A 25,014-nucleotide genomic window follows, 5' to 3' on the forward strand; every position below is an offset into this window, starting at 1 on the left:
AGAGGAGAGTGAAAAAGTTGGCTTAAAGCTCAACATTCAGAAAACGAAGATCATAGCATCTAGTCCCATGACTTCATGGCAAATAGATGGGGAAACAGTGGAAACAGTGTCAGACTTTATTTGGGGGGGGCTCCAAAATCACTGCAGATGGTGACTGCAGCCATGAAATTAAAAGACGCTTACTCCTTGGAAGGAAAGTTATGACCAATCTAGATAGCATATTCCAAAGCAAAGATATTACTTTGCCAACAAAGGTCCGTCTAGTCAAGGCTATGGTTTTTCCAGTAGGCATGTATGGATGTGAGAGTTGGACTGTGAAGAAAGCTGAGCGCAGAAGAATTGATGCTTTTGAACTGTGGTGTTGGAGAAGACTCTTGAGAGTCCCTTGGACTGCAGGGAGATCCAACCAGTCCATTCTAAAGGAGATCAGTCCTGGGTGTTCTTTGGAAGTAATGATGCTGAAGCTGAAACTCCAATACTTGGCCACCTCATGCGAAGAGTTGACTCATTGGAAAAGACCCTGATGCTGGGAGGGATTGGGGACAGGAGGAGAAGGGGACGACAGAGGATGAGATGGCTGGATGGCATCACCGACTTGATGGACATGAGTTTGAGTGAACTCCGGGAGATGGTGATGGACAGGGAGGCTGGGCATGCTGCAGTTCATGGGGTCACAAAGAGTCAGACACGACTGAGCGACTGAACTGAACTGAACGTTATGTTATTCTCTTATCCTTTCCTTCTCTCTCCTTGCCACCCTTTCCTTCTTCTCTCCACTATAACCCATCTCTCAAGTGGTGCTTAAAACAACTGCAAGGTCCACAACACAGAATCTTTGCTAGTATTAACAGAAAATAGTAACTAGATGACAAACAGAATAAACCAACATTTTGGGCCTGATTTGCTTTATCCTCTAACATAAACAAAACTAGCTGTAACACTTAACCAACATTACATGCACATACTTAAATCTACCACGCTCTGCCATATTTTGACTCTGACAAATTTGCTATCAAATAATTCTGCTATCTCAGATATGTGAGAATTTAGCAATTATGATCTTGTAGAAACACATGCCTTATTATCAACTGTCTGTAAGAGGGTGATTGCAAGGCCACCCACTCATTTTAATGAGTGATTAAGGTTCCCAATGAGACAGACTATCGAATAGAAACACTAAGATAACACAAAAATTCCCTTGAAATTTCTTAGATATATTAAAATGTGATATACTGAATACTAATATTATTTAGAAAGTTGTAAGTCTTTACTTAGAAAACTAAAGGACTATTGCTTCATAGAAAAATCTAGCTGAAATTGTTACTTAACAAATATTATTATTTAAATATAATATTTCATTTGTTTTTCACTGTATGACACAATATCAGAAGAAAGCCAGACACAAAATCATGAGACCTATGCATGCTCACTATTGAATACAAAAAACATTTAGTCTCTTCAAATAAATATGTGAAGAAGACAAAACTTATTTTAACAACCTGGCTAATTATTTATATTTATAAACTCTTGGATAAAAGAAATTTTTAAAAAAGGATACACTGTTCCAAAAATAATAAATTAATTTACAGGCACATTTATTAGTATTGTTCAATATTCATTCTTCTCTGTGTAATGCCATTTGCTCTCTAAATTTCAGTCTGAGGATTTGACAAGGGGGCAGAATTGATACCTAGTTGGGCTTTTAAACTATTGAATCACAACCTCACTAAGCTTTACAACCTAGGAGGAATGGTTTCTTTCTCCAACCTTCACATTAATTTAATAATAAAGGGCTTTTATTTTTGTGATAGATAGACATAAACAGATACTTAGATAGACAGGATGTGTGCATTTTACAGAAGGGACTCTGCAGAGTGATTTACATTATCATCAGTGAAAAGTACTAGGCTGAAAGTAGAATACAACATAGCATAATTTTAAACTGTCAAATGAGTACTCTAGAGACTCTAAACTAAAATTCAATTAGTCATTTTACAAAACCTGTTAAAAGGAAAAAGCAGTCATAATTACAGATGAAGCTAAATTTATTGAGATGTCAATCACAATGTCTTTGCTCAGATCTAGGTCAGAACATGTAGCAAAATGGTCCAGTGAATTCGTTTCATGATGTCATAAGTAGAAAGGAACACCTGACAAGGTCAAGAAGACAGATGTATTTGAGATCGAATAACAATTTCTACTTCCCTGCAACACCTCTCATTCTTTATGGATTTGATTTTTATAGCCTAGATTTTTAAGGAGTAGAAGATTGGAATTAATTTGACTAGTAAAAGATGAAAAAGAGAGAGATCCTTAAAACGAGCTCCTTCTTGGTAGTATTAATAATATTTAAAATTAAAACCAAAATAGATGAAGTCATTTATGAAGGCAAAAGCTAAATATTATTAAGTATATGAAGATCTTCTAATTACATTAAAATCTGAACTGAATGTAATGATTGAGAAGTAAGGTATTTTTAATTCAAATAATTTTAGAGCAAGAGGGAGACCTTTTTTGTTTAATGCTTGACCAAAATATTTTAAACCACATTATATAAGTTGACATTTTTCCTAAGTAAAATGAAATAGTGTCTTGGAAAGCCAAAGATGAAAAATATGATTTATGTTCATGAGGACATTATAGTTTGGTGGAGAAAAGGAGATATTTTAAAGATGGCAATGATGACCCTGTATGCAAGACAGCAAAAGAGACACAGATGTGTAGAGCGGACTTTTGGACTCAGAGGGAGAGGGAGAGGGTGGGATGATTTGGGAGAATGGCATTGAAACATGTATACTATCATGTAAAAAACGAATCACCAGTCTATGTCCAATGCAGGATACAGCATGCTTGGGGCTGGTACACGGGGATGACCCAGAGAGATGTTATGGGGAGGGAGGTAGGAGGGGGGTTCATGTTTGGGAACGCATGTACACCCGTGGTGGATTCATGTCAATGTATGGCAAAACCAATACAGTATTGTAAAGTAAAATAAAGTAAAAATAAAAATATAAATAAATAAATAAAGTATTATAACAGCCTGCAATTGAAATATGTACCAGGTACAGTGGACAGCATATCTGAAAGTGAGGACAGAAGAAATATTATATAAAAGCTCCATGCCAGCCAGGAGAATCTTCTCAAAGCAGATAGAACTTGAGCAGACATAGTAAGAATGGGTAGGAGTTTGAGGAATGGATAAACAGAGAATTGCCTAAACAGCGGAAAAGAAACATATTAATACAAAGGCTCAGAGATGTCAAAGAGCATATTATCTTTGAATGTGGGAGAAGGGATAAAGGTTGGTGAGGGAAAAAAAAGGAGTTTGAACCCATTTGAGGTATCCTATTATATATCTTTCATTCTAATCTGTAACATCTTTTAATTCTTTGTCTAGTTTCCCCAAAGTATCCTTGTGAGCTGTGATTTTATTTATTCTATTTCTTGGCATTTTCTATTAACATATAAGACATATAGAGAAAAGAATGCAACTCATAATTATACACTTCAATGATTTTTCAATTTCAGCTTATCTGTGAAAAAACCATCTACATCAAGAAAGATTGTGTTACCAGTATCCAGAAATCCCCTTCCTGTCACCTTCCAAGTACTAACCACTCCCCACCCCTCTAGGTCCTTCTGTAGGTAAATAATATTCTGACTTCTAATATCATCAATTCGTTTTGCCTGTTTTTGAAATTTACATAAATGAAAGTACATACCCTTTTGTGTTTAGTTTTTTTCCCTCAAGATTATGTGTGTAAAATTCATTCATATCATATACAGTTTGTTCATTTACATTGCAACACTATGTGGATTTATCATGATTTTATTCATTGCACTGTTGACAAACATTTGGATTGTTTTCAGTTTCAGACTATTTTGGATACTAATGCTATAAGTGCTCTTGTACACGTTATTTAGAAAACATGCGTACTCACTCCTGCTGGGCTGATACTCCATAATGGGTCTTTCGGGAAATTAGGCTGTACAAAATGGTTATACAGATTGACACCTGACCAAAGTTCAGTGTATGAAGACTTTCACTTGCTCCATACTCTCACCAACACTTGAAATTTTAATTTTCATCTTCTTGCTCCATGTGTTGTAGCTTCTTCGTGTTGTGGCTTTAATTTGTATTCCTTTGATGTAAGAGTTGAGCAGGTACTCACTCACATTTTCATATGATTTTTGGCCATTAGGATATACTCATTCTTTTGCATGCTATTTTAAATGTTCTATTCTAGCCTTTCAATCACCATCATTATCAGCTGACAAAGGCAGCTTTGCTGAAGAACACTAAGCAATCATTAACCAGCATTATGTCTTCAAACAAAAAAAAGTAATTTTCTTTTCTACTCATCTTCATTCCTTTAGTATCTAATCTATTTATTCTCTCTTATCTCTTCCCTGCTACCTTTTTAGGATAAACAGATCAACAAACAGATGCCAATTAACAATGTCCAAGTATTGTAAAGAGAGTCCAACAACAAGATTGTTGACAAGGGATTAATTTTCAAATTGTGCAAACAACTCATGCAGCTCAATATTTAAAAAACAAATGATCCAATTTAAAAAAAATATGGCCAGAAGATCTAAATAGACATTTCTCCAAAGAAGACATACAGATGACTAAAATGTACATGAAAAGATTCTCAACATCAATAATTAGTGGAGAAATTCAAATCAAAACTGCAATAAGGTATTACCTCACACCGGTCAGAATGGCCATCATCAATAAATCTACATGCAATAAATGATGGAGAGGGTGTGAAAAGAAGGGAACCCTCCTACACTGTTGGTGGGAATGTAAATTGGTATAGTCACTATGGACAACGATATGGAGGTTCCTTAAAAAAATAAAATAAAGCTACTATATGATCCAGCAACCCCACTCCTTGGCATATACCTTGAGAAAATAATAATTTAAAAAGATTCATGCACCACAATGTTCACTGCAGTACAGCCAGGACATGGAAATAACCTAAATGCCCATCAGTCAACAGAGGAATGGATAAAGAAAATGTGGTACGTATTCAATGGAATATTTTTCAGTGAATAAAAACAAAATAGTGTCGTTTGCAGCACAATGGATGGACCTAGATAGGGATTCTCATACAGAGTGAAGAATTCAGCCAGAGAAAGACAAATATAATATTGTTCATATATGAAACCTGAAAAAGGGTACAAACAAACTTATGTATCAAAACAGAAACTGAGTTACAGATGTAGAAAACAAAGAGGGTAAGAGAGGGAGGGATAAATTGGGAGACTGGGGTTGATATACACACATTATATTTATAAAATAGTTGTATAGCACAGGGAACTCTAATCAGTACTCTGTAATGGTCTATGTGGGAAAAGAACCTAAAAAAGACCGAATATATGTATATGTATGCATGCATGCACATGAAATACCATTGTTTCAGTGGTATACAACTCTTTGGGACCCTATTGACTATAGTCCACTAGTCTCCTCTGTCCGTGGGATTCTCCAGACAAGAATACTGGAGTGGGTTACCATGCCCTCCTCCAGGGGATCTTCCTGACCCAGGAATCGAACTCACATCTCTTTTTACATCTTCTGCAGTGACAGGCAAGTTCTTTACCACTAGCACCACCTGGGAAGCCATATATACATGTATATGTATCTGTGAATGTATATGTATATACATTAGTTGGACAAAAAGTTCATTTGGATTTTTCTGTAGCACACACACACAGTTGTTAAGACATGTCTGACTCTTTGCAACCCCATGGACTGCAGCCCTCCAGGCTCCCCTGTCCATGGAATTTTCCAAGCAAGAATACTGGAGTGGGTTGCCATTTCCTCCTCCAGGGAATCTTGCCGACCCAGGGATGTCTCCTGCTTTGGCAAGTGGATTCTTCACCACTGTGCCAACTAGGCATCTTACAGAAACACCCAAAAACTAACTTTTCGGCCAATCCAAAATATGTATAACTGATTCACTTTGCTATATACCTGAAACTAACACAACATTGGAAATCAACTGTACTCTATTTTTTTTAATGTTTTCAATAGTTCCAAAGGGGAAAAAAATTGTTTGCATCAGAGACTCAGCCTTACTTTTGGGCTGCTAAATGTTTGCGTTTTCTCATTTTTAATAAGTGAGAAAATTAAACACGTCTATTTTAAAATAAATGGATCATTGATAAAATTTTAATAGGCTAAAGCTCAGAATCTCCCTTTTTCCAAATTATGAATAATGTTCAGTAAGTATTTTAAAGGAATATCAGATGGAAAATGAAAAAAAAAAATGTAGTGTAGATGATAAAAAGAGAACAGAAAAAAAAGAACAGATACATAGATACTTTCTTTCAACATCTACAAAAACAAATACAAATTGCAATTCCAAAAATAAAATGGCCATGACCTTTTTCCCTCCTCTGCATGATTAATTACTTAATGTCCTATTAATTGAAAGATGTGGCTGAATTTCAAACACTTTCATTTTCTGTGCACATCATCCTGTACTGTAACCACCGATTAAGCTGCTCATCAAAGGTGAACCAACAAGGTCATCTGAGCAGTAACTCTTCAGCTATTCATTACCCATCTTCAATGGTAATTAACAATAGTAACATTTCCATAAATCAACATCTTTCTGATTGTTCTCTGATGATACTACCCCTCCTACTTTTATATAAAAATTCAGTCTAAATATACCTCACAGATAAAATATTACAAAAGTTTCTTTAATTAAAATGTACCAGGAAAATAAGGTTATGTACCTTTGAGGGGAAATATAAACCTACAATACACAACTAAATGAGTCTAGAACAAATAACCCAATAAAAAAATGGGCAGAAGATCTAAATACACATTTCTCCAATGAAGACAAACTGTCAAAAAGCACCTGAAAAAATGCTCAACATAGCTAATTAGAGAAATGCAAATCAAAACTACTGTGAGGTATCACCTCACACCAGTCAGAATGGCTATCATCAAAAAGTCCACAAACAACAAATACTAGAGAGAGTTTAGAGAAAAGGGACCCATCATACACTAATGCAAACTGGTACAGCCACTATGCAGAACAGTACAGAGGTTCTTTAAAAACTAAAAATAGAACTGCCATTTGATCCAGCAATCCCACTCCTGGAAATACATCCGGATAAAACCATAATTCGAAAAGATACATACACCCCCAATGTTCACTGTGGCATTATTTACAATAGCCAAGCTAAATCTTCATCAAGAGATGAATAGGTAAAGAAGATGTGGTATATATGTACAATGGAATAGTACTCAACCATAAAAATGAAATAATGCCATTTGCAACAATGTAAATGGACCTAGAGGTTATCATACTAAGTGAAGTAAGACAGAGAAAGACAAACAACATATGATGTCATTTATATGTGGAATATAAAGAACAATATTGCAAATGAACTTATTTATTTAAAAAAAAAAAAAAACAGACTCACAGCCTCAGAAAACAAACTTGCTGTTATCAAAGGGTAAAGTGTGTGTGTGTGTGTGGGGGGGGGGGGGCAGTAAATTAGGAGCTTGGGATTAACATATATATATATTACTAAATATAAAATAGATAATTAACAAAGACCTACTCTTCAGTACACGGAACTCTACTCAGTACTCTAACTTATATGGAAAAAGAATCTAAAAAAGAATAGATATTTGTATGTACAACTAAATCACTTTGTTGTACACCTGAGATTAACTCAATATTGTGTATCAACTATATTTCAATGTAAAATTAAAAATAAAAAATAAATAAAAAGTAAATTTTAAGCATAGCTTGGATGGATTTTCATGAGGTGAACATGCTTGGTAAAATACTACCCAGGTCATACATAGAATATTAGCAGCACCCTAAGAAAACTCTTTTAAACCTCCTTATAGTCATTAACTACACCAAACAAAACATTATCATGGCTTCTATTTTATTGTTTTACATGTTTTTTTTTAATATCTAAATAAAGGAAATCATAAAGAATACAAAAATAAATAAATAAATAAGTCTGCTGACAACATAAGGGTCAAATATGAGAAGCAAAGGGTACTAGCTGCCTAATACCAATTTATTCCTCTGGAAATTATGGCTCAGCTCAGCTACAGAAGTATCCATTTGTCTACCCACCTATGAAAAGTGACAATTTAGAGTAGAAAGCAGATTTAATTCACACTACTCTCAAAGAGTACATCATGGGGTGAAACAGTAAGAAAAATAGATGTGTATAATATTATGATTAAAACACCTAAACTATATTTTAAAATTTAAATTACTACTAAGAGGCAAACATCTTATCAAACACACATGATAATATACTATAATAAAAGGATGATGTACTATTCCATAGTGTATTAATATATTACATTATTAAATATCAGTATATTATATATTGTATATGTGATCATACATAATTATATTCCATATTTCATTTCTAAGTAATAGGAAAGTAATTTATTCTCTTTAGTAAAGTATTTTAAAAATTTTATTTGCAGTTTCAATTTTTCAATTTAATAATATACATACACAGAGGTTGACATTAATTCCAAACTAGTTTGGAACTGAAGGCACAAACATTAGCCTGCTAGTATATAAAATGGAGAAGGAAATGGCAACCCACTCCAGTGTTCTTGCCTGGAGAATCCCAGGGACGGGGGAGCCTGGTGGGCCGCCGTCTATGGGGTCGCAGAGAGTCGGACACGACTGAAGTGACTTAGCTTAGTTTAGCTTAGCTTAGTAAATAAAATGGTATGTATATGTTAAGATCCTATGCTATTAATAATTAATAATTAAGGGAAAACACATTTGGCGTGCTCATGGCCAATGGCATGAGATAAGCTCTCTCCCTTTCATGAAATAAGAAAGTTTCTCTTCAGTCTGTCTGTTGCTGTTGTTTAGTCGCTAAGTTGCGTCCAACTCTTTGTGACCCCATGGACTGCAGCACACCAGGCCTCTCTGTCCCTCACCATCTCTCGGAGTTTGCCCACATTCACGGCCATTGCCTCAGTGATGCCATCCAGCCACCTCATCCTCTGACACCCTCTTCTCCTGCTCTCAATCTTTCCCAGCATCAGGGACTTTTCCAGTGAGTTAGCTGTTCTCATCAGGTGTTTCCCCTTCTATTTGCCATGAAGAAATGGGCCCGGATGCCATGATCTTAGTTGTTTAAATTTAGTTTTTAAGCCAGCTTTTTCACTCTCCTCCTTTACCCCCATCAGGAGGTTCTTTAGTTCTTCTTTGCTTTCTGCCATTAAAGTGGTCTGATTACATCAAGTCTTATGATTTAATAGAAAAGGTAGTAAGTGAGCTGATCTCACAATGTAGACAGTTTTGAAAGGATTTTGGATGTTGTTCTTTTTATTTTTTATGTTTTGGTTTTATTTCCATTTTACTTTTTTATTAAATGGGAAAACAAGCACTAATACTTACCTTTTTTCAGGGTCAGAGATAACGAAGATTACAGTGAATTTTCTTGAGGAACAAAGGATTAGATAAAGTTATTCAAGAAAAGGCAAAGAATCCACTGAGGGTCTTTGATGGGGTCAAGTAGTTTGACCGCAGTAGTTTGTTATAACAAATTATTATATTATAACCTAATATAAGAAAATGCTACATATTCCAAAGGACTTTTCCAACCTCAGTAAACAGAATGACTCTTACCTTGAGGCATCTCTGGTGGCAGATAATGAGGTTCTTGAGCACTAACATGTACCCATTCAAAGTCATCATATAAATCCTGGTGGTAATCACAAGCTCCAGGACCATCATCAAAAGTACAGCCACCTGAAAGGGGAAAAGAATTACTGTTATAGTCTAAACAGTAGATGTGCTGGAAAACACATTAGATTGCAATGTACATTGTGGTACTCATAAATTTAATAGTAAACAGGATTTCTATCTATCACTGCTTTCATTAAATGTTCACATACATTGAAACTTCTATCAGTATCTTGTTTGAATAAGAGATTGATTTGAGCCTCAGAAGTAAGGCTGAGGCACAGATTTTTAAATATGAATAATAACAGAAGATACATTTAACGATATAAACCACCAGGAATCTAAATAATTTTTAACAGCTTTATCGAGGGGAAGGGAAGGAAGGAAAAGAGTGAAAATCGTCTTTATAAGACAAGTTCCCCAGGGACTGCAGCCTGACAGACTCCTCTGTCTATGGAATATTTGAGGCAAGAATACTGGAGTGAGTTGCCTCCAGTATGCATTTCCTTCTTCAGGGGATCTTCTCCACCCAGATATGGAACCCAGGTCTCCTGTGGTTCCTGTACTGGCAGGCGGATTCTTTATCACCTGAGCTACCTAGGAAGTCTCACAATATCTAAGTTTTACCAAATTTCTTGCTTTAAAAGAACACTTTGAAATCTAGTCATAATAGCAAACAAAATACTTAAACTTTTATAAGGTCTAAAGTGCTTGTGGTCAGTGAAACACGCTTCCATACTTTATTTAGATTACTTTCATACACAATTATGACACAAACGTGGGGAAAAACTGAATGAAGCATAAAACTGATCAGATTAGCCTATCATCCCTCTCAGTACCTTCACTTTATTTAATAACCTCTTTTTTTAAAATTGGAGGTGGCCTTTCCCCTTTACATCAGTCATTTTTCCTGGCTTTATTTTCTGGGGTAATTTTATGGCAGAAGAAGAATACTTTTGCATCTCAGACTGCATATACAGGCACACACAACAACATATATCGCTTATTCAATTCATGAAAATCAGAACTGGCCTATATATCTAATCTTGAAGGAAAATGGATTAGAACTAATGAAAATCCAGCAGTAGATTTAATGAGAAAAACCAATAACCTGTCTCCTTTCAAGTAGTTTTTTTGTTTAGTTTCCATGGGGATCCTCGTGAAGAAATTCAGTGAATTCTCTGACTAAAAGCAGGCTAGGGGGGCTGTTAAACTTCAGGGCTATAAATTCTCAGTAAATGAAGAATTCATTTCCCTCATCAAAAGTTTATCAATTTGAGAATAAAAGTTATATTTCTTACCAATGACAGAGACAAGCCAGTGTTATAGGCAAAATCAGAAATGTTCAGATCACACTATAGCCTAAGCAACCTTTATCAAAAGTGGAATGACTTGGGTATCCTCAAATCTCTCTTATGACCACATCAATCCTTTACAATAACAAAATTTCAGCAGGTTGAAGTCTTAATACTGTCATTTAAATATGCCTAAAATAGCCTTTATATAAATGCTGTCATGAAAAATGATGTACTTTTTAATTTAAAATTAATCGATGTAAAGAGGTTGTTAGGAAATTAATCTTTCCATAGCAATGGGAAAGTTTGTCTCAAAATATAATTTGCTATCATGACCCTAAAATGAGTTATTGCTTTGCAACACATACCTTCAGGGCCTTCACTGCCCATTATAATAGTATGAGTGACTTCCATGTATAAATTTAAACTACCAGTGGAACCTACATTGGCACATTTAGAAGACAAATGGCCTTAATTGCTGTCCTTCATGGCCATTGTTAATTTTAGCCTCCAGGATTCTTATTAGCAATAACAACTAAGTGAAGCTATATAAAATAAGTGGGTCAACCCCTGTTATTTGTTGCACATCACTGCCATATTAGTCAAGAATCTTAGGAAAAGTTCCTGGTCCATCTGACTTGGGTGATAAAAGAATTTTTTTAAGACAGTTTTTTATTTTCTAATTTACAGTAAGTTCTAATCTAAGAAGCACAATATATCTATGCACCGCATATATAGCATAGGAATTAATCTTTATGAATCTTTTTGTAAAGCATTTTGAAGTTCAAGGTTAAGAACTGATACAGTATACTGGACTAGATGATAAGAAATACCAAAAATACTATTCCTGGCCTGACGAATGGAATGGACAGACATGAGTGGGAAAGTGTATATATTTAAAATACAGTGTGTTACAAGGGATCATGGGTTTCCCTGGTGGTCCAGTGGTAAAGAATCCACCTGTCAAAACAGGAAATGCAGGTTCAATTCCTGGGTGGGGAAGATCCCCTGGAGAATGCAATGGCAACCAACTCCAGAATTCTTGACTGGGAATTCCCATGGACAGAGGAGACTAGCAGGCTAAAGTCCACGGGGTCGCAAAAGAGTTGGCCATGACAGCGACTAAACAACAACGACAAGGAATCATAATAGTATGAGCAACGCCACAAAGAACACAAATGACAAATGAATTGGCTAGCTATACCTGAGTTGGTTTTGGAAGGCTTCATGGAGTTAGGCCTATAAAAATGAGTAAGGATGTGCCAGGCCAGAATGAAAGTGGGACTGAAATTAGAGAAAAAGCAAAAGCAAGGGCATAACAAATCTAAAGAAACACGAGATGCTGAAGAATCTCAATTCTGCATAATGAGAATGGAAAGCATGCAGGGGACAAAAAAGAATCAAACTAAATATGAGATTTTCAGACACCGTAAAACATTTAGGGTTTAGTCTATCATTGTATGAAGTCATTAAAGGGTTTCATCCAGGAGTATGATCCAGTTCAAGGCACATTAATAATAATGATAACAACAATAACACTCCAGAAGCTATGTGAAGTTTAAAGAGTAATGGGGGAAAATGTCTGTAGATAACTTGGTTCAACCTTACAACAGACAGCACATAATATAACTAGAGCTAATCCCACTTTGCATAACCTTAGTTTACCTTTAAGGCTCACTAGACTAAAAACAAAGTCTTCTTTAATACATAGTCTTCTATACACATGTCCCTCTGTTTAAGACATTTTCATATATAGTATTATGACCTATTTAAAAGAGAAATCTTAGCAAGGCTCTAATTCATAAATAAAAACCTAACATACAAATTCAAAGCTTCACTAGACAAAAGGAGGCAACACTGAAATGAAATTCAAGAAATTTACTTAGGCAGAGAGGATGAAAAATGAACAAGGAAACACCTTATATTTTCAGGTTTCGATTTTGCTGCTGGTGACAGGACTACGAGTAGAAGCAAAACCATTTCAGTGAAATGACAACCGCAAGTTCCTCGACCCTCGGAGGAAAATTACTTCTGAAGAGCCATCTCACAGATTGCTAATTCCTCTATGCCAGCCAGCCAGCTAAGGCACAGATCTGCTGCCTGCTTCCATTGGCACAACGCATTTGTGGGGCACTGCAAGCTGTTCATCTGAAAACAAAAATCAAGCTAATCTAGACTTGCCTAAATTTCTTTCCATTCCCATTGAAAGGATGTGTATTAAGAAACGTTAAATACAAAAATATAAAAAATTAAAATATGTCTATCTCAAAAATTATATTGCCTAAACATCTAGAATTTAGAGAGATTCTTGAGTGTTTATTTAAACAGATGGTGATGGCTCCATGAGACAGTATGGAAATAGAGACCCTTTCTGTGAAATCATAAAAGAACCAAAGGGTGTGTGCTAAGTCACTTCAGTTGTGTCCGACTCTGTGTGACCACATGGACTGTAGACTGCCAAGCTTCTCTGTCCATGGGATTCTCCAAGCAAGGACACTGGAGTGGGTTGCCATGTCCTCCTCCAGGGGATCTTCCTGACTCAAGGATTGAACCTGCATCTCCTACGTTTCCTGCATTGGCAGGCAGGTTATTTACCACTAGAGCCACCTGGGAAGCCTGAAAGAATGAATATTAAAGTTAAATACTTTCTGGTATCAAAACTTTCCATAAAACTCAGGGTCAGGTTAATTTAGAACCAAGTTGAGTTGGAGAAAAATAAAAAGTCAGTAGTCCCCCAGACAACTCTGAACATTTTATGGAGGACATCTTTTCAAAAGCCATTGTACTATGACCTTCCACATTCACCCCTTCAAAGCATCTATGAAGTCTTAATTTTCTGACTGAAGTAAATTTCAAGAAACATACAGAATTATATTTCATGGTTCTTTACTATTTGTAAAGAAAAAGCCTCATTTAGCTAAAGATAGAGACCATTTTAATTTTTATTTTCTTAAATTGGAATACACAGGGTTCTGAAAAGTAAGAGGAAAAGTTCTAGACAAAATATGTTGGCAAAATGCAATATTCTAAATATTGTTGCTTATGACAAAATGGACAAATTAATATTTTCCAATTGTGAATTAAACTGTGATACACAAATTTGCTCATGTAAGTGACCATCAACTTTGAAATAATCAACCCTCCATTAAGAAATAATCTATCCTCCATTAAGAATTAATCTATCCTCCAAAGAAAGGGTAATATGTGTCACATTAGGTCACATGCAATACTGAATCAAACTAACTTTGAATAGATCATCTCTATCTATGCTAATCAAAACCATAATATATTTTTACTGGTATAAGCCCCGAAATGCATTACAAAGAAGCCAATAGGTTTCACAGAAAAAAGAAAAAATTCAGAAGAACAGAAAAGTAACTTGTTACTGAATATCTTAAATGTAATTCCATTTATAATCTGAGGCAACATTGTCTATTTTCAGAAACACAGATTATTGGAAAAGCATAAAAATTGATTCTTATTTCCTCTGAAACCTACTGGGATATCTCAATAGATTGTTTTTCCCTTTCAACTTCTTGGAATATTGAAGGTACAAAATAAGAACTGACACATCATAATCAGTGTTGAGGAAGTTTATCTCCAATCTAAGGGTAAGCAATGCTTGTTCTCAATTTAAGTACAGAAATTCAAATAGGAAAAAAAATCCAAATAGATACAAAGGACGAATATCTTTGAGCTCATAAGTATGAGTCACTTATACTTAACACATTGCTCTGGTTCAATAACAAAGAGGATCTAATGAAGAAAAACAAGAGAATTTATGAAAAAAGGTTAAAGGTAATAACTTCAGATCCAGAAAAAAATATATTTTTCCCTGCTAGTAGTTAATTAGTATAAGAAAAATTATTTCAGCCTAGCTCCTCCATAAAGGAAAAGGAACTTAAAATACATTTATGGAAATTCAAGCCCACCATTTATTGATATATATATAAATGACTCAATGATGAGTGAAGAGCTCATTTCAAACACACCCATAAATTATCTAATTGTTCATCTCTAGATTAGCACTTCAAGCCAAGAACATATGTATAATATATATAATCCAAAATTATTTAGCTAGTAAGACTTTTATTCAAATTGTCTATATTTTGAAGCAAATGCTATACTCCAACTAGCCAAATAATCTTCCTTTAATAAGACTAAATTAACCAGAATAGAAAAATAAGTCCAATTTTACTTCCCTCCATCTTGGCAGAGAAGCAATATTAAGATCTCCTCAACTTCAAGGCTTCCCAGGTGGCACAGTGGTAAAGAATCTGCTTGCCAATGCAGGAGACACAAGAGACACAGGTTCCACCCCTGGGTCAGGAAGATCCCCTGGAGAAGGAAATGGTGACCCACTACAATAGTCTTGCCTGAAAAAGTCCCAAGGTCAGAGGACCTTGGCGGGCTACACTCTATGACATCGCAAAGAGCTGAACATGACTGAGTGCGCGCACACACACACACACACACACACACACACACACACACACAAGGAATTTAACAAATTGGCATATACTGTCACTGATGCGGTAGAAGAAAGAGACAGCATTTCTAGATGCAGCATGCAGAGATGGCTGAGCACATACACAGCTTTGCTATTTGATTTCTTTGAGTTTCAATTTCCTTCCCAATAAAATCAAGATAATAATAGTTACAGTACAATTATATGAGGATTAGTGATAATACATGTAAACCCGCTAACATTCAACAAGTTTTTTTAACAGCACCCTTATTTTTATATGTTCCACTCTTAACAATGTATTCTGTATATACGCTATACAGAGGCAAACTCATGCACATATTAAACAGCGGAAGACAGAAACTTATGGTTTCTATACAGTTTACCCAGAAAGACTAAAGAGAGTCCCCATAAAGAAAATATTATATTACCATAACCAGTTTTCTCTGAATATTCATAGATATGTTTTCAGTAAGGAAATAACCTTCCTTTAGATCAAGGCAGCAAACTTCATCTATCAAAAGCCAATTAATAAATATTTTAGGTTATGCAGGCCATATCATTTCTGTCACAACTACATAACTGTTGTCACTGCAGCAAAAAGTAGCCACAGAGACTACCTAACAAATGGATATGGCTGTATTCAAATAAAACTTTTATTACAAAAACAGGCGGCAGGACTTCCCTGATGGTCCAATAAAGACTCTGTGCTTCCACTGCAGGGGGAACAGGTTCAACCCATGGCAGGGGAACTAAGAATACACATGTCACAAGATGCAGCCAAAAAAAGTTGTTTTTTCTCAATTAAAAAAAAAAAAGTTAAAAACCAGTTGGCATGCTGGATTTGGCCTGCAGGCCATAGTTCATCAACACCTGGATTAGATCACTCTGATCTTAAGTATTCTTGAAAATTAGAGGTAGTACACAGTCTGGTTTAAAGCTTTCGACCAAGGATCTTTGATTTCTCCTCCAAAGACCTGCTCACTTCCATATGACCTGATTTTCTTTCCCTTATACCAAGTAGGCAGCAGCCAAGAAACTGAAGCTGGAAATGGGCTCTGAATGACAGTACTATGTCTAAAAGCAAATCAGACTGTCTGGCTGGACAGTGGTTTAAACCAGAAAGTGAGAATATGCAAGAGCTGAAAACACTTTCAAGGTCCTTTCTGGGCTTCAAGGTTTTAAGATGACAAAGGGAGATATATTTTACATTATGACCCATCATATACATGCATACCTGCATGCAAATATTTAAACACACACTGCGTGTGAACCCAAATACATTTATTCACTCAATCATTTGTTATCTCCTCCTATGGATCACTGGTCTGGTGCTTTTTCTATAAATGAAATAAAATTAAAAGTAATTGTGTGAATCAAGGAAGTAGATAAAAGAAAACAAGATTGCAATCCTCTGTCTCAAACATACCCAAGCACATGTCCATTGTGGGAGGGTACCCAGAAGTCAGACGTGCATAATCCAAGTCTTCATTCCTAATTTTCAGGTCTCAGGTACAAGTTGAAGTTCCAAAAATAAGCCTTGGAGACCTGGGCAGCCCTGACAGTACATCTGTGACTTCATCCAACCTCATTATGGAACTAATGGATGATTACATGCCAAACAGCCATAGAAATGATTTCACAGATGAAAAGAGCTTTATTAAAATGTAAAAGGAACATATTAATGAAAAGTACCTCTTAGTAGAGAAAAATAAAATTGCCCAGGGTTACAAAGCAAGTAAATATCAGAGTCAGGATTTGAACCCAGGTACTATACAGGTTCTTTACTCTCAACCATGAAAATAAATGGCTTCTCAAAATGAAGAGTCGTTGGATATTCTCAGCACCAACCTCAAGCCATTACTCAACAAAGAGAGCAGTACCTACCCTTCCTACCCATGTAACGGTGTGGCAGTGCTGCAACCTTTATGGATAAAATGTAGTAAACTTTGAACACATTACATATCAAAGTCTCTTAGGCTTGATGCTAGCGATAGGAAAGATATCTTATTAGCGTTAGTTGCTCAGTGGTGTCCTCTGTCCATGGAATTCTCCAGGCAAGAATACTGGAGTGGGTAAACCTTCCCTTCTCCAGGGGATCTTCCCAGCCCAGGGATTGAACGCAGGTCTCCCACATTGCAGGTGGGTTCATTACCAGCTGAGCCACAAGGGAAGCCAACAATACTGGAGTGAGTAGCCTATCCCTTCCCCAGTGGATCTTTCTGACCCAGGAACTGAACCGAGGTCTCCTGCATTGCAGGCAGATTCTTTATCAACTGAGCTATCAGAGAAGTCTGATTAACTAGTAACTTCAGCAAAGAATTTTATTTCAATACGGCAACTGGAGGCTGAGAAAGTATATGATACTATCCTATCACTCTTGCTTAGCAACCTTCACTTTCACCTCGTCTTCCCTAAAACATGTATAAACCAGTGACTTTTCTTCTTTAAAAACATTAAAATAAATCAAAAGCAATTTGTTCTGGCAATTTTTGCAGTAGCCCTTACAGGAATTCTAGGGTAAGAAACCAGGTATTTTTGCAAAGCATGTTAATATATTTACCCAAGTTTCTTCTCCTATTTTTTATCCAGTAAAATTTTTTCTATCCCGGTCAAATCTCATCTGTTTTGTTTAGTGTTAGATACACAATCTAGACAAACTCAGTGAACAAAGTAATAGAGAGTAAATGTACTGAAAAATACAATTCACAACTGAAGCCACAGTTATACTTTGGTAAAACTGGAAACCATCCAAGCTCACATTTAAACATTTCTTTGTTTTGTTTCTCATGGAAGGATTCCTGGTAGGCTACACTTCACCCATATCAGACACATTCTGGCTTATTTCAACAGTGGCTCCTGACTCAGCTCAAGCATGATGGGTGATGGATCATTTTTCATTTATGAAGGGAGTTCTGCAAAATGCTGAAGCTATGTAAAACAGAATTCCATAACCCAACCTTCTAGAGGACGAGCAAAGATCTGCCTTATGGTTTTGAATTAAATTTTTTTATCATATTGGCAAAAGAATCTTAAACATTCTCAGTTGAAGAAGTTTAACAATTCAGTTGTGTAAAGCAGAAATAAACTTTGAAGAAAAGATAACCAACTAATCTAGTAATTAAAATGCATCCTGAAAGTAAAAAGAAAAATTTCTCTTTTTCATTAATATGAAGCCCTTTAACTACTGAAATGTTTCTAGACTTGGTGTACTAGAGAAGTTGTACAAGTGAATGTTGGATTTTCCATCATTCTTAAAACATTCTAAGGAGGAAAGACTTATGGTTCTTTCTGCCATTTCCTTTATTTAGAATTTAAAAAGCTGGATATCATCATTTCAGTCAGTATGTTAATTACTGATTTCAGATGTATTAACCAGTTCCCTCATTCTAAGAATCATATAAACAGTCAGTCTGGCCTTTTACCAGGTTCCCAGCAAACAAGCCACTCACCCAAACACAAGCAATCTTTATATTAATACTGAGTGATGTTAAGAGACCTTGTTGTCAGAGATCTCTGCCCCTTTCCCATAAAGGAAGCAATCTGGGCTTTAACCAATGTTTTGCTGAGACTTTTACTAGCCTTTAAATCTATCAACTTCTGACCAAGTCAGTGTTGAGGCCTGTATTACAATGAATCTCTGCTCAAATTTTCTTTCTCAGGACAGTGCATATGGTAACCGTTTACAGGAATCACCACATAAAGTAAAGATCTCTCAACCACCAAAAACCAATGCTCAACACAGACATTTAAACAACGTGTAAGTCAATAGCACTCTAACCTAATGAAGAGAGTAATAATTGGGAGAACGATGAATAAGGTTTTTACACAGGGCTTTACCAAGTGAGATTCAGGCCTGCCTGTATCCTTATTCTCTCATTTCAATTTAAAAGAAAAAAAAAGCCAATTTGGCTTCTACTTCCAACTACTACATAGGAACATTGTGCCAATTAATTTTGAAAATCTCTCCACAATATCCTGTGACTAGTAAATCCACATGCTATACACATTTAAGGCATCATTAAGTTAGGGTTTCAGTAAGGAAAACATCTGAGATTCCTGTTATTGTTTTATATTTACAGGATACTTTTAAAGTAACATGACCAAAATTTGAAGGATTAGAAAACAGACAAGCTTACAACAATATCCTATCATTCCTGGGCCTTTGTAAAAAAGATAAAGCAGCTTATATGATAAAAAAAAAAATTCCATTATATGTCAAAAATTCATACCACCACTGATTCTACTGCCTAGTAGAACTTCTAAAATGTAAACTACCACAATTCAACTATTCTTATGTAATAAAAATATTTTAAAGATGTTGACTCTGCCTATATTAGAATTTCAGATGAAATTCAAAAATATAAAAAAAATGCTTCAGTACAGAAAGGACCTGGAAGAATAATTTCATACAGGGAAGTTAACTTTTGTTGCAGACTCCATTTGTATTAGGGGCTCTTGGCTTCTAAGAATAGTAGGTATAAAAACACCTACAGACCTGAAATATCCTTGTCTCATTAAATTCACATGATTGACTGAAGCATTATATCTCATTTACTTAACATATTTAATTTTCCCTCCAGTTTTTGCTCTAAAATGTAATGACCAACTTTAAACTGTAAATGACCATTGAACTATACAGTTTACAGATAAAAGGCAAACACACTTCTTCAGAATGAACTATAAAAAATCTGGAAAATTTTTATTTTCAAATATGAGGGGGTAAAGAGCTGGCATACAGATTTGAATAATAGATTAAAAGCAGTGACAGTGTGGAGATAGCATCTGAAGTCTGGTATCTGCTGTGCAGGAGGACAGCTTTACTGCCTCACTTCTCACCTCAAGCCATAGCTTGTATTTTGAAATTGTCAAAGCTCTAAAAATACATAAAATAAAAGACATTGTTACAATGTAAAGCTGACAAGGACATGGTTATCCTAGCAAATAATTCATAAAAACAAATTGCCCCTAATCAATGTCTCAGTAAACTTAAGAAAAGTTTGCCATCCTCACTATTTGAGTAAAGACAAATTGCAACAAAACAGAATTTTTTCTCCATATCATCTGCAAAATCTAAAAGGATTAATAATACTTGGTGGTGGTGGTTTAGTTGCTAAGTCATGTCCAACTCTTGCTACCCCATGGATTATAGCCCACCAGGCTCCTCTGTGTTGACATTACATGCGTTAAAAATAGGAGGGCAAATGGCACTGTTTTGATGTGGGAAGGGGGCTGTAATTTGGTTTTTAATCACTTGCCTTTCAATTCAGCAATAACACTTCTCGAAATCTACCCTACAAAAATATTCACATATGTGCAGTCCGCCTGAGTTCTAAGGGAGCTTCCCTGGTGGCTCAGAGGTTAAAGCGTCTTCCTGCAATGTGAGAGACCTGGGTTTGATCCCCGGGTCGGGAAGATTCCCCTGGAGAAGGAAATGGCAACCCACTCCAGTATTCTTGCCTGGAGAATCCCATGGACGGAGGAACCTGGTGGGCTACAGTCCACGGGGTCACAAAGAGTCAGACATGACTGAGCGACTTCACTTTCACTTTCACTTTGACCTGAGTTCTATAATATCAAAACAAGCTAGGGTAACCAACTTCCAAAAGAGTGAAAACAAATTATGTATGGGTCTTTTCAATAACATCCAAAGACAATAAAGATTACCTTCAAATTTGGAGGGCATTTACAGAAAAATTATTCACAACTAAAACCAGAAACTTTGCACTAATGAGCACTAGTAAGGTATTTCATTACTTAATTCACATGAAAATCATAAATGTTCAACACTATCAACTTATGAAGATAAACACAAAGTATATTTTAAGAGGCAATACAGAATCTAGCAATTATTTGGCAAATGTTAAGACAATAAAAAGATGCAAAGATAGAGGTAAAAAAAAATGTTGAATCAGCAGACAAATGGAAAGAACTGGGGTCATAGGCAATGAAGGATATAAAAGTATTCTGCCATAGCCACCAGTTCTTTCAACTGGCTATTTATCCAGATTGGGAAAACAAAGAAAAACTGCTTATATGAAGCAACAGTTTATGATAAACCATTCAGGATAAGATTGATTGCAGCAATAGCATTGTAAGTCACTCCAAAATAAAATTATCTAAAAGAATAGCTTTGAGTATAACTTCCTAGTATTCTCCTGACATCTAATAATAAAACATAGTTCCTTTCCACTTACCACGTTAGTAAGTTCAGGCCTCACCTGAAGGTACAACCAGAATGCAAAGCCGATTACAACGTAATAGAGAGCTAAACATGTCAAAAGCATTTTTGATGCTACTTTATCTTCAAAGGATGGGTTGATAACTTTGTCAGAGAATGCAGACATATAAGTATTTCCATATGAAATGCTTGGATTATGATTATAACTATCTGGCTACTACTTTCAATATTATATTCTTCTAATAATCTGATATTAGTAAAATAAAATCTATTTCAAGAAACAGCATTTTTAACTAGTGGAATATAATTCAACCAACTAGTGAAATCACACTATTAGAAGAAATAGGAAAATATCTTCCAACTTCAAGTACCTTTCGAACCCCTGCTCTTATCTCTCAATTTCGTGTTTAATTTTAGTCTACACGTTAGATGTTAACATGTGTTCTAGTTAAACCAAGCTGATGCATGGAGAAGTAGAGCTGGAGGAACTGAGGCATGACAATCATGGTTTAGAGCAAGCAATCAGCTGATACTCCAAGTAGGTGTATTTGACTACAATTCTTTCAGGAAATGCTCCATAGAGTGAGTTGTAACAGGAAGAAGGGCTGTTGGGCTACAGAAACTGTGTGACAGAGACTCAGAGGAATGAAAGCATCTCTTGGGGAAGAAACAGAAGCAACTTGGGGGAGGAGTGGAAGTGGGGGAGCTGTACTAAAGACTACGAGCTTAAAAGTCCAAAGGAAGAGCTGAGGGGTGCAGGGGGCAGAGACCACTAAAGTGAGGCCTAGATGGACATAACTGTGGAATCTGTACCCTACTCAATCTAAGTGACAAAGTCATATCAAGTGGCCAACCATTCATGATACCATGTATCATATGAGGTTGTATCACTGTAAGAATTGCCCAGATATATACACAGCAGGTTTTAACACAAGTAAGAAGCATTCAGATTCTTGATCAACAGGTTTTAACCTCTAACCTGTTAACTGCCACATCTAAAGGGAAATGTATGAGACAAGGAACCTTCCTCCTTGCTGTGATCATATCTACAACCAAGTATCCCCCCACAAGATGAGCATAATCCATTTACAAGTTTCTACATCCCATCCTTACCCTCCCTTCAGTAGTTCATAAAAGGGATTGGCTAGGTTGCATACTGCAATGTGCTTTTCATGTATTTGAAGCATCTTGTAAACACAGAACAAAACCCTTGTTTTTGCTGTGGAGATATTGGCTATAACACAGCCATGTTTTCAAGAAAAATTATTTCTACCAAAACATTAAAAGTCATTAAAAGCTAGTGACTTGGCATGTAGCCTTGCCCCAGGCTGCCGCAGGGTCTACAAATGCAGTCTTGAACTGGATCATCTTTGATTTCTTTGAAGGCCACAAAAGCTCAATGAGTGAAAGACTACTGAATCTGACCCGATGGCATTAATTACACCTCCAAGGGTGAAGTGAGAATTGTGTGAGTCAAAGAATAAAATTTTATAGTACTATAAAACACTGATGTAGAAGTCGCAGGGGAAGGGAACTGCGGAGTAAGTAATTGAAGGCAAGAGAGCTGACTTCCTGCCCAATCACTAACTTGGCTGAGACTTCAGTGGTAAAACTTTCTTCCCAGACTTAAATTTATAATCACAATAACAACCACAGCCTCCAAAGAAAACCAATGAACACACTCCTCTTCTCAAACATTTAAGACACAAAGTAAATCTCTCTAAGGACCCAGGATGTCAGGCATATCTTTTTTCCCCTCAAAGCTCAATGTTACCATGGAGAAAAGTCAGACCTAAACCAGTCAACATGATTGTATACATTATACACCAGAATATATAAACATGTATTTTCTTACAGAGAAAGGAGGAGACTGTTCAAGTTTCCACTCCAAAATTGAGAGCAGCTTTATTTCAATCCTATGATCAAAACTATTCTCTACATATTGATAGCTTCAAGCAGATATAAGTAACAGGAAATTACTATATGCACAATTTGATATGCATTTTTGCAACTGCAATCTTTAGATGCATTAGAATTCACAAACTCAAAAAGGCTTTATGGATCTCAGAAAGGATTAATGAAAATATTTGATAAGAATACGAACAAAGTGTATAGCCAACAGTTATTGTTAACATGAAATAAAATATTTAACACAGTTCACAGCACATGAGTGCATGCATGTTAAGCCACAACATTTACGTCTGACTCTTTGTGACCCAGGGGACTGTAGCCCGCCAGGCTCCTTTGTCCATGGGACTCTCCAGGCAAGAATACTGGAGTGGGTTGCCATGCCCTCCTCCAGGGGTTCTTCTCAACCAGTGTCTCCTGCACTGCAGGTAGATTCTTTGCTGCTGAGCCACCAGGGAAGCCTTCACAACACATAGTAAGCACTAATACACATCAGTTTTTTGTTTTGGGGTTTTTTTAAATTAAAAACTCACACATACTCCTACTAACCAGAAAGAATCAGTGCAAACATTTTGGTGTATATTTCTTTCTAGGCTTTCCCACACTATATTTTCTTACCATATTGCTAAGATTTGGGGCTCCAAAATCACTGCAGATGGTGACTGCAGCCATGAAATTAAAAGATGCTTACTTTTTGGAAGGAAAGTTATGACCAACCTAGATGGCACATTCAAAAGCAGAGACATTACTTTGCCAGCAAAGGTCCATCTAGTCAAGGCTATGGTTTTTCCAGTGGTCATGTATGGATGTGAGAGTTGGACTATGAAGAAAGCTGAGCATCGAAGAATTGATGCTTTTGAACTGTGGTGCTGGAGAAGATTCTTGAGAGTTCCTTGGACTGCAAGGAGATCCAACCAGTCCATTCTAAAGGAGATCAGCCCTGGGATTTCTTTGGAAGGAATGATGCTAAAGCTGAAACTCCAATACTTTGGTCACCTCACACGAAGAGTTGACTCATTGGAAAAGACTCTGATGCTGGGAGGGATTGGGGGCAGGAGGAGAAGGGGACAAAAAAGGATGAGATGGCTGAGTGGCATCACCGACTCGATGGACATGAGTTTGAGTGATCTCCGGGAGTTGGTGATAGACAGAGAGGCCTGGCGTGCTGCCATTCATGGGGTTGCAAAGAGTCAGACACGACTGAGCAACTAAACTGAACTGAACTGAAGATTTAAGATAGCTACTAGTTTCCTAAAATTTACGATACCCGGCCATTTTGCTAATGCTGTAAATAAAATAACGTTACGATTCATGGTACCAGGACTTCAAAGTATCATTGTTGTTCAGTCGCTCAGTTGTGTCTGACTCTTTTTGACCCCATGGACTGCAACACGCCAGGCTTCCCTGTTCTTCACTATCTCCCAGAGTTTGCTCAAATTCATGTCCATTGAGTTG

At 36.2% G+C, this 25,014-nt stretch overlaps 1 protein-coding gene across 4 annotated transcripts in view; it reads right to left on the reverse strand.

Annotated features, from left to right (window-relative positions):
* PTPRK (protein tyrosine phosphatase receptor type K) overlaps positions 1–25,014 on the reverse strand; it is a 619,247-nt gene that overhangs the window by 466,644 nt on the left and 127,589 nt on the right. For all 4 annotated transcript variants that reach the window (XM_069598358.1, XM_069598357.1, XM_069598360.1 and 1 more), the window contains exon 2: positions 9,654–9,776. In XM_069598358.1, coding sequence (XP_069454459.1) covers positions 9,654–9,776 — 123 coding nt within the window. The remainder of the gene's footprint in view (positions 1–9,653; positions 9,777–25,014) is intronic.

Source organism: Ovis canadensis, chromosome 8, assembly GCF_042477335.2.
Source record: "Ovis canadensis isolate MfBH-ARS-UI-01 breed Bighorn chromosome 8, ARS-UI_OviCan_v2, whole genome shotgun sequence".
In the NCBI taxonomy this organism is placed as follows: domain Eukaryota; kingdom Metazoa; phylum Chordata; class Mammalia; order Artiodactyla; family Bovidae; genus Ovis; species Ovis canadensis.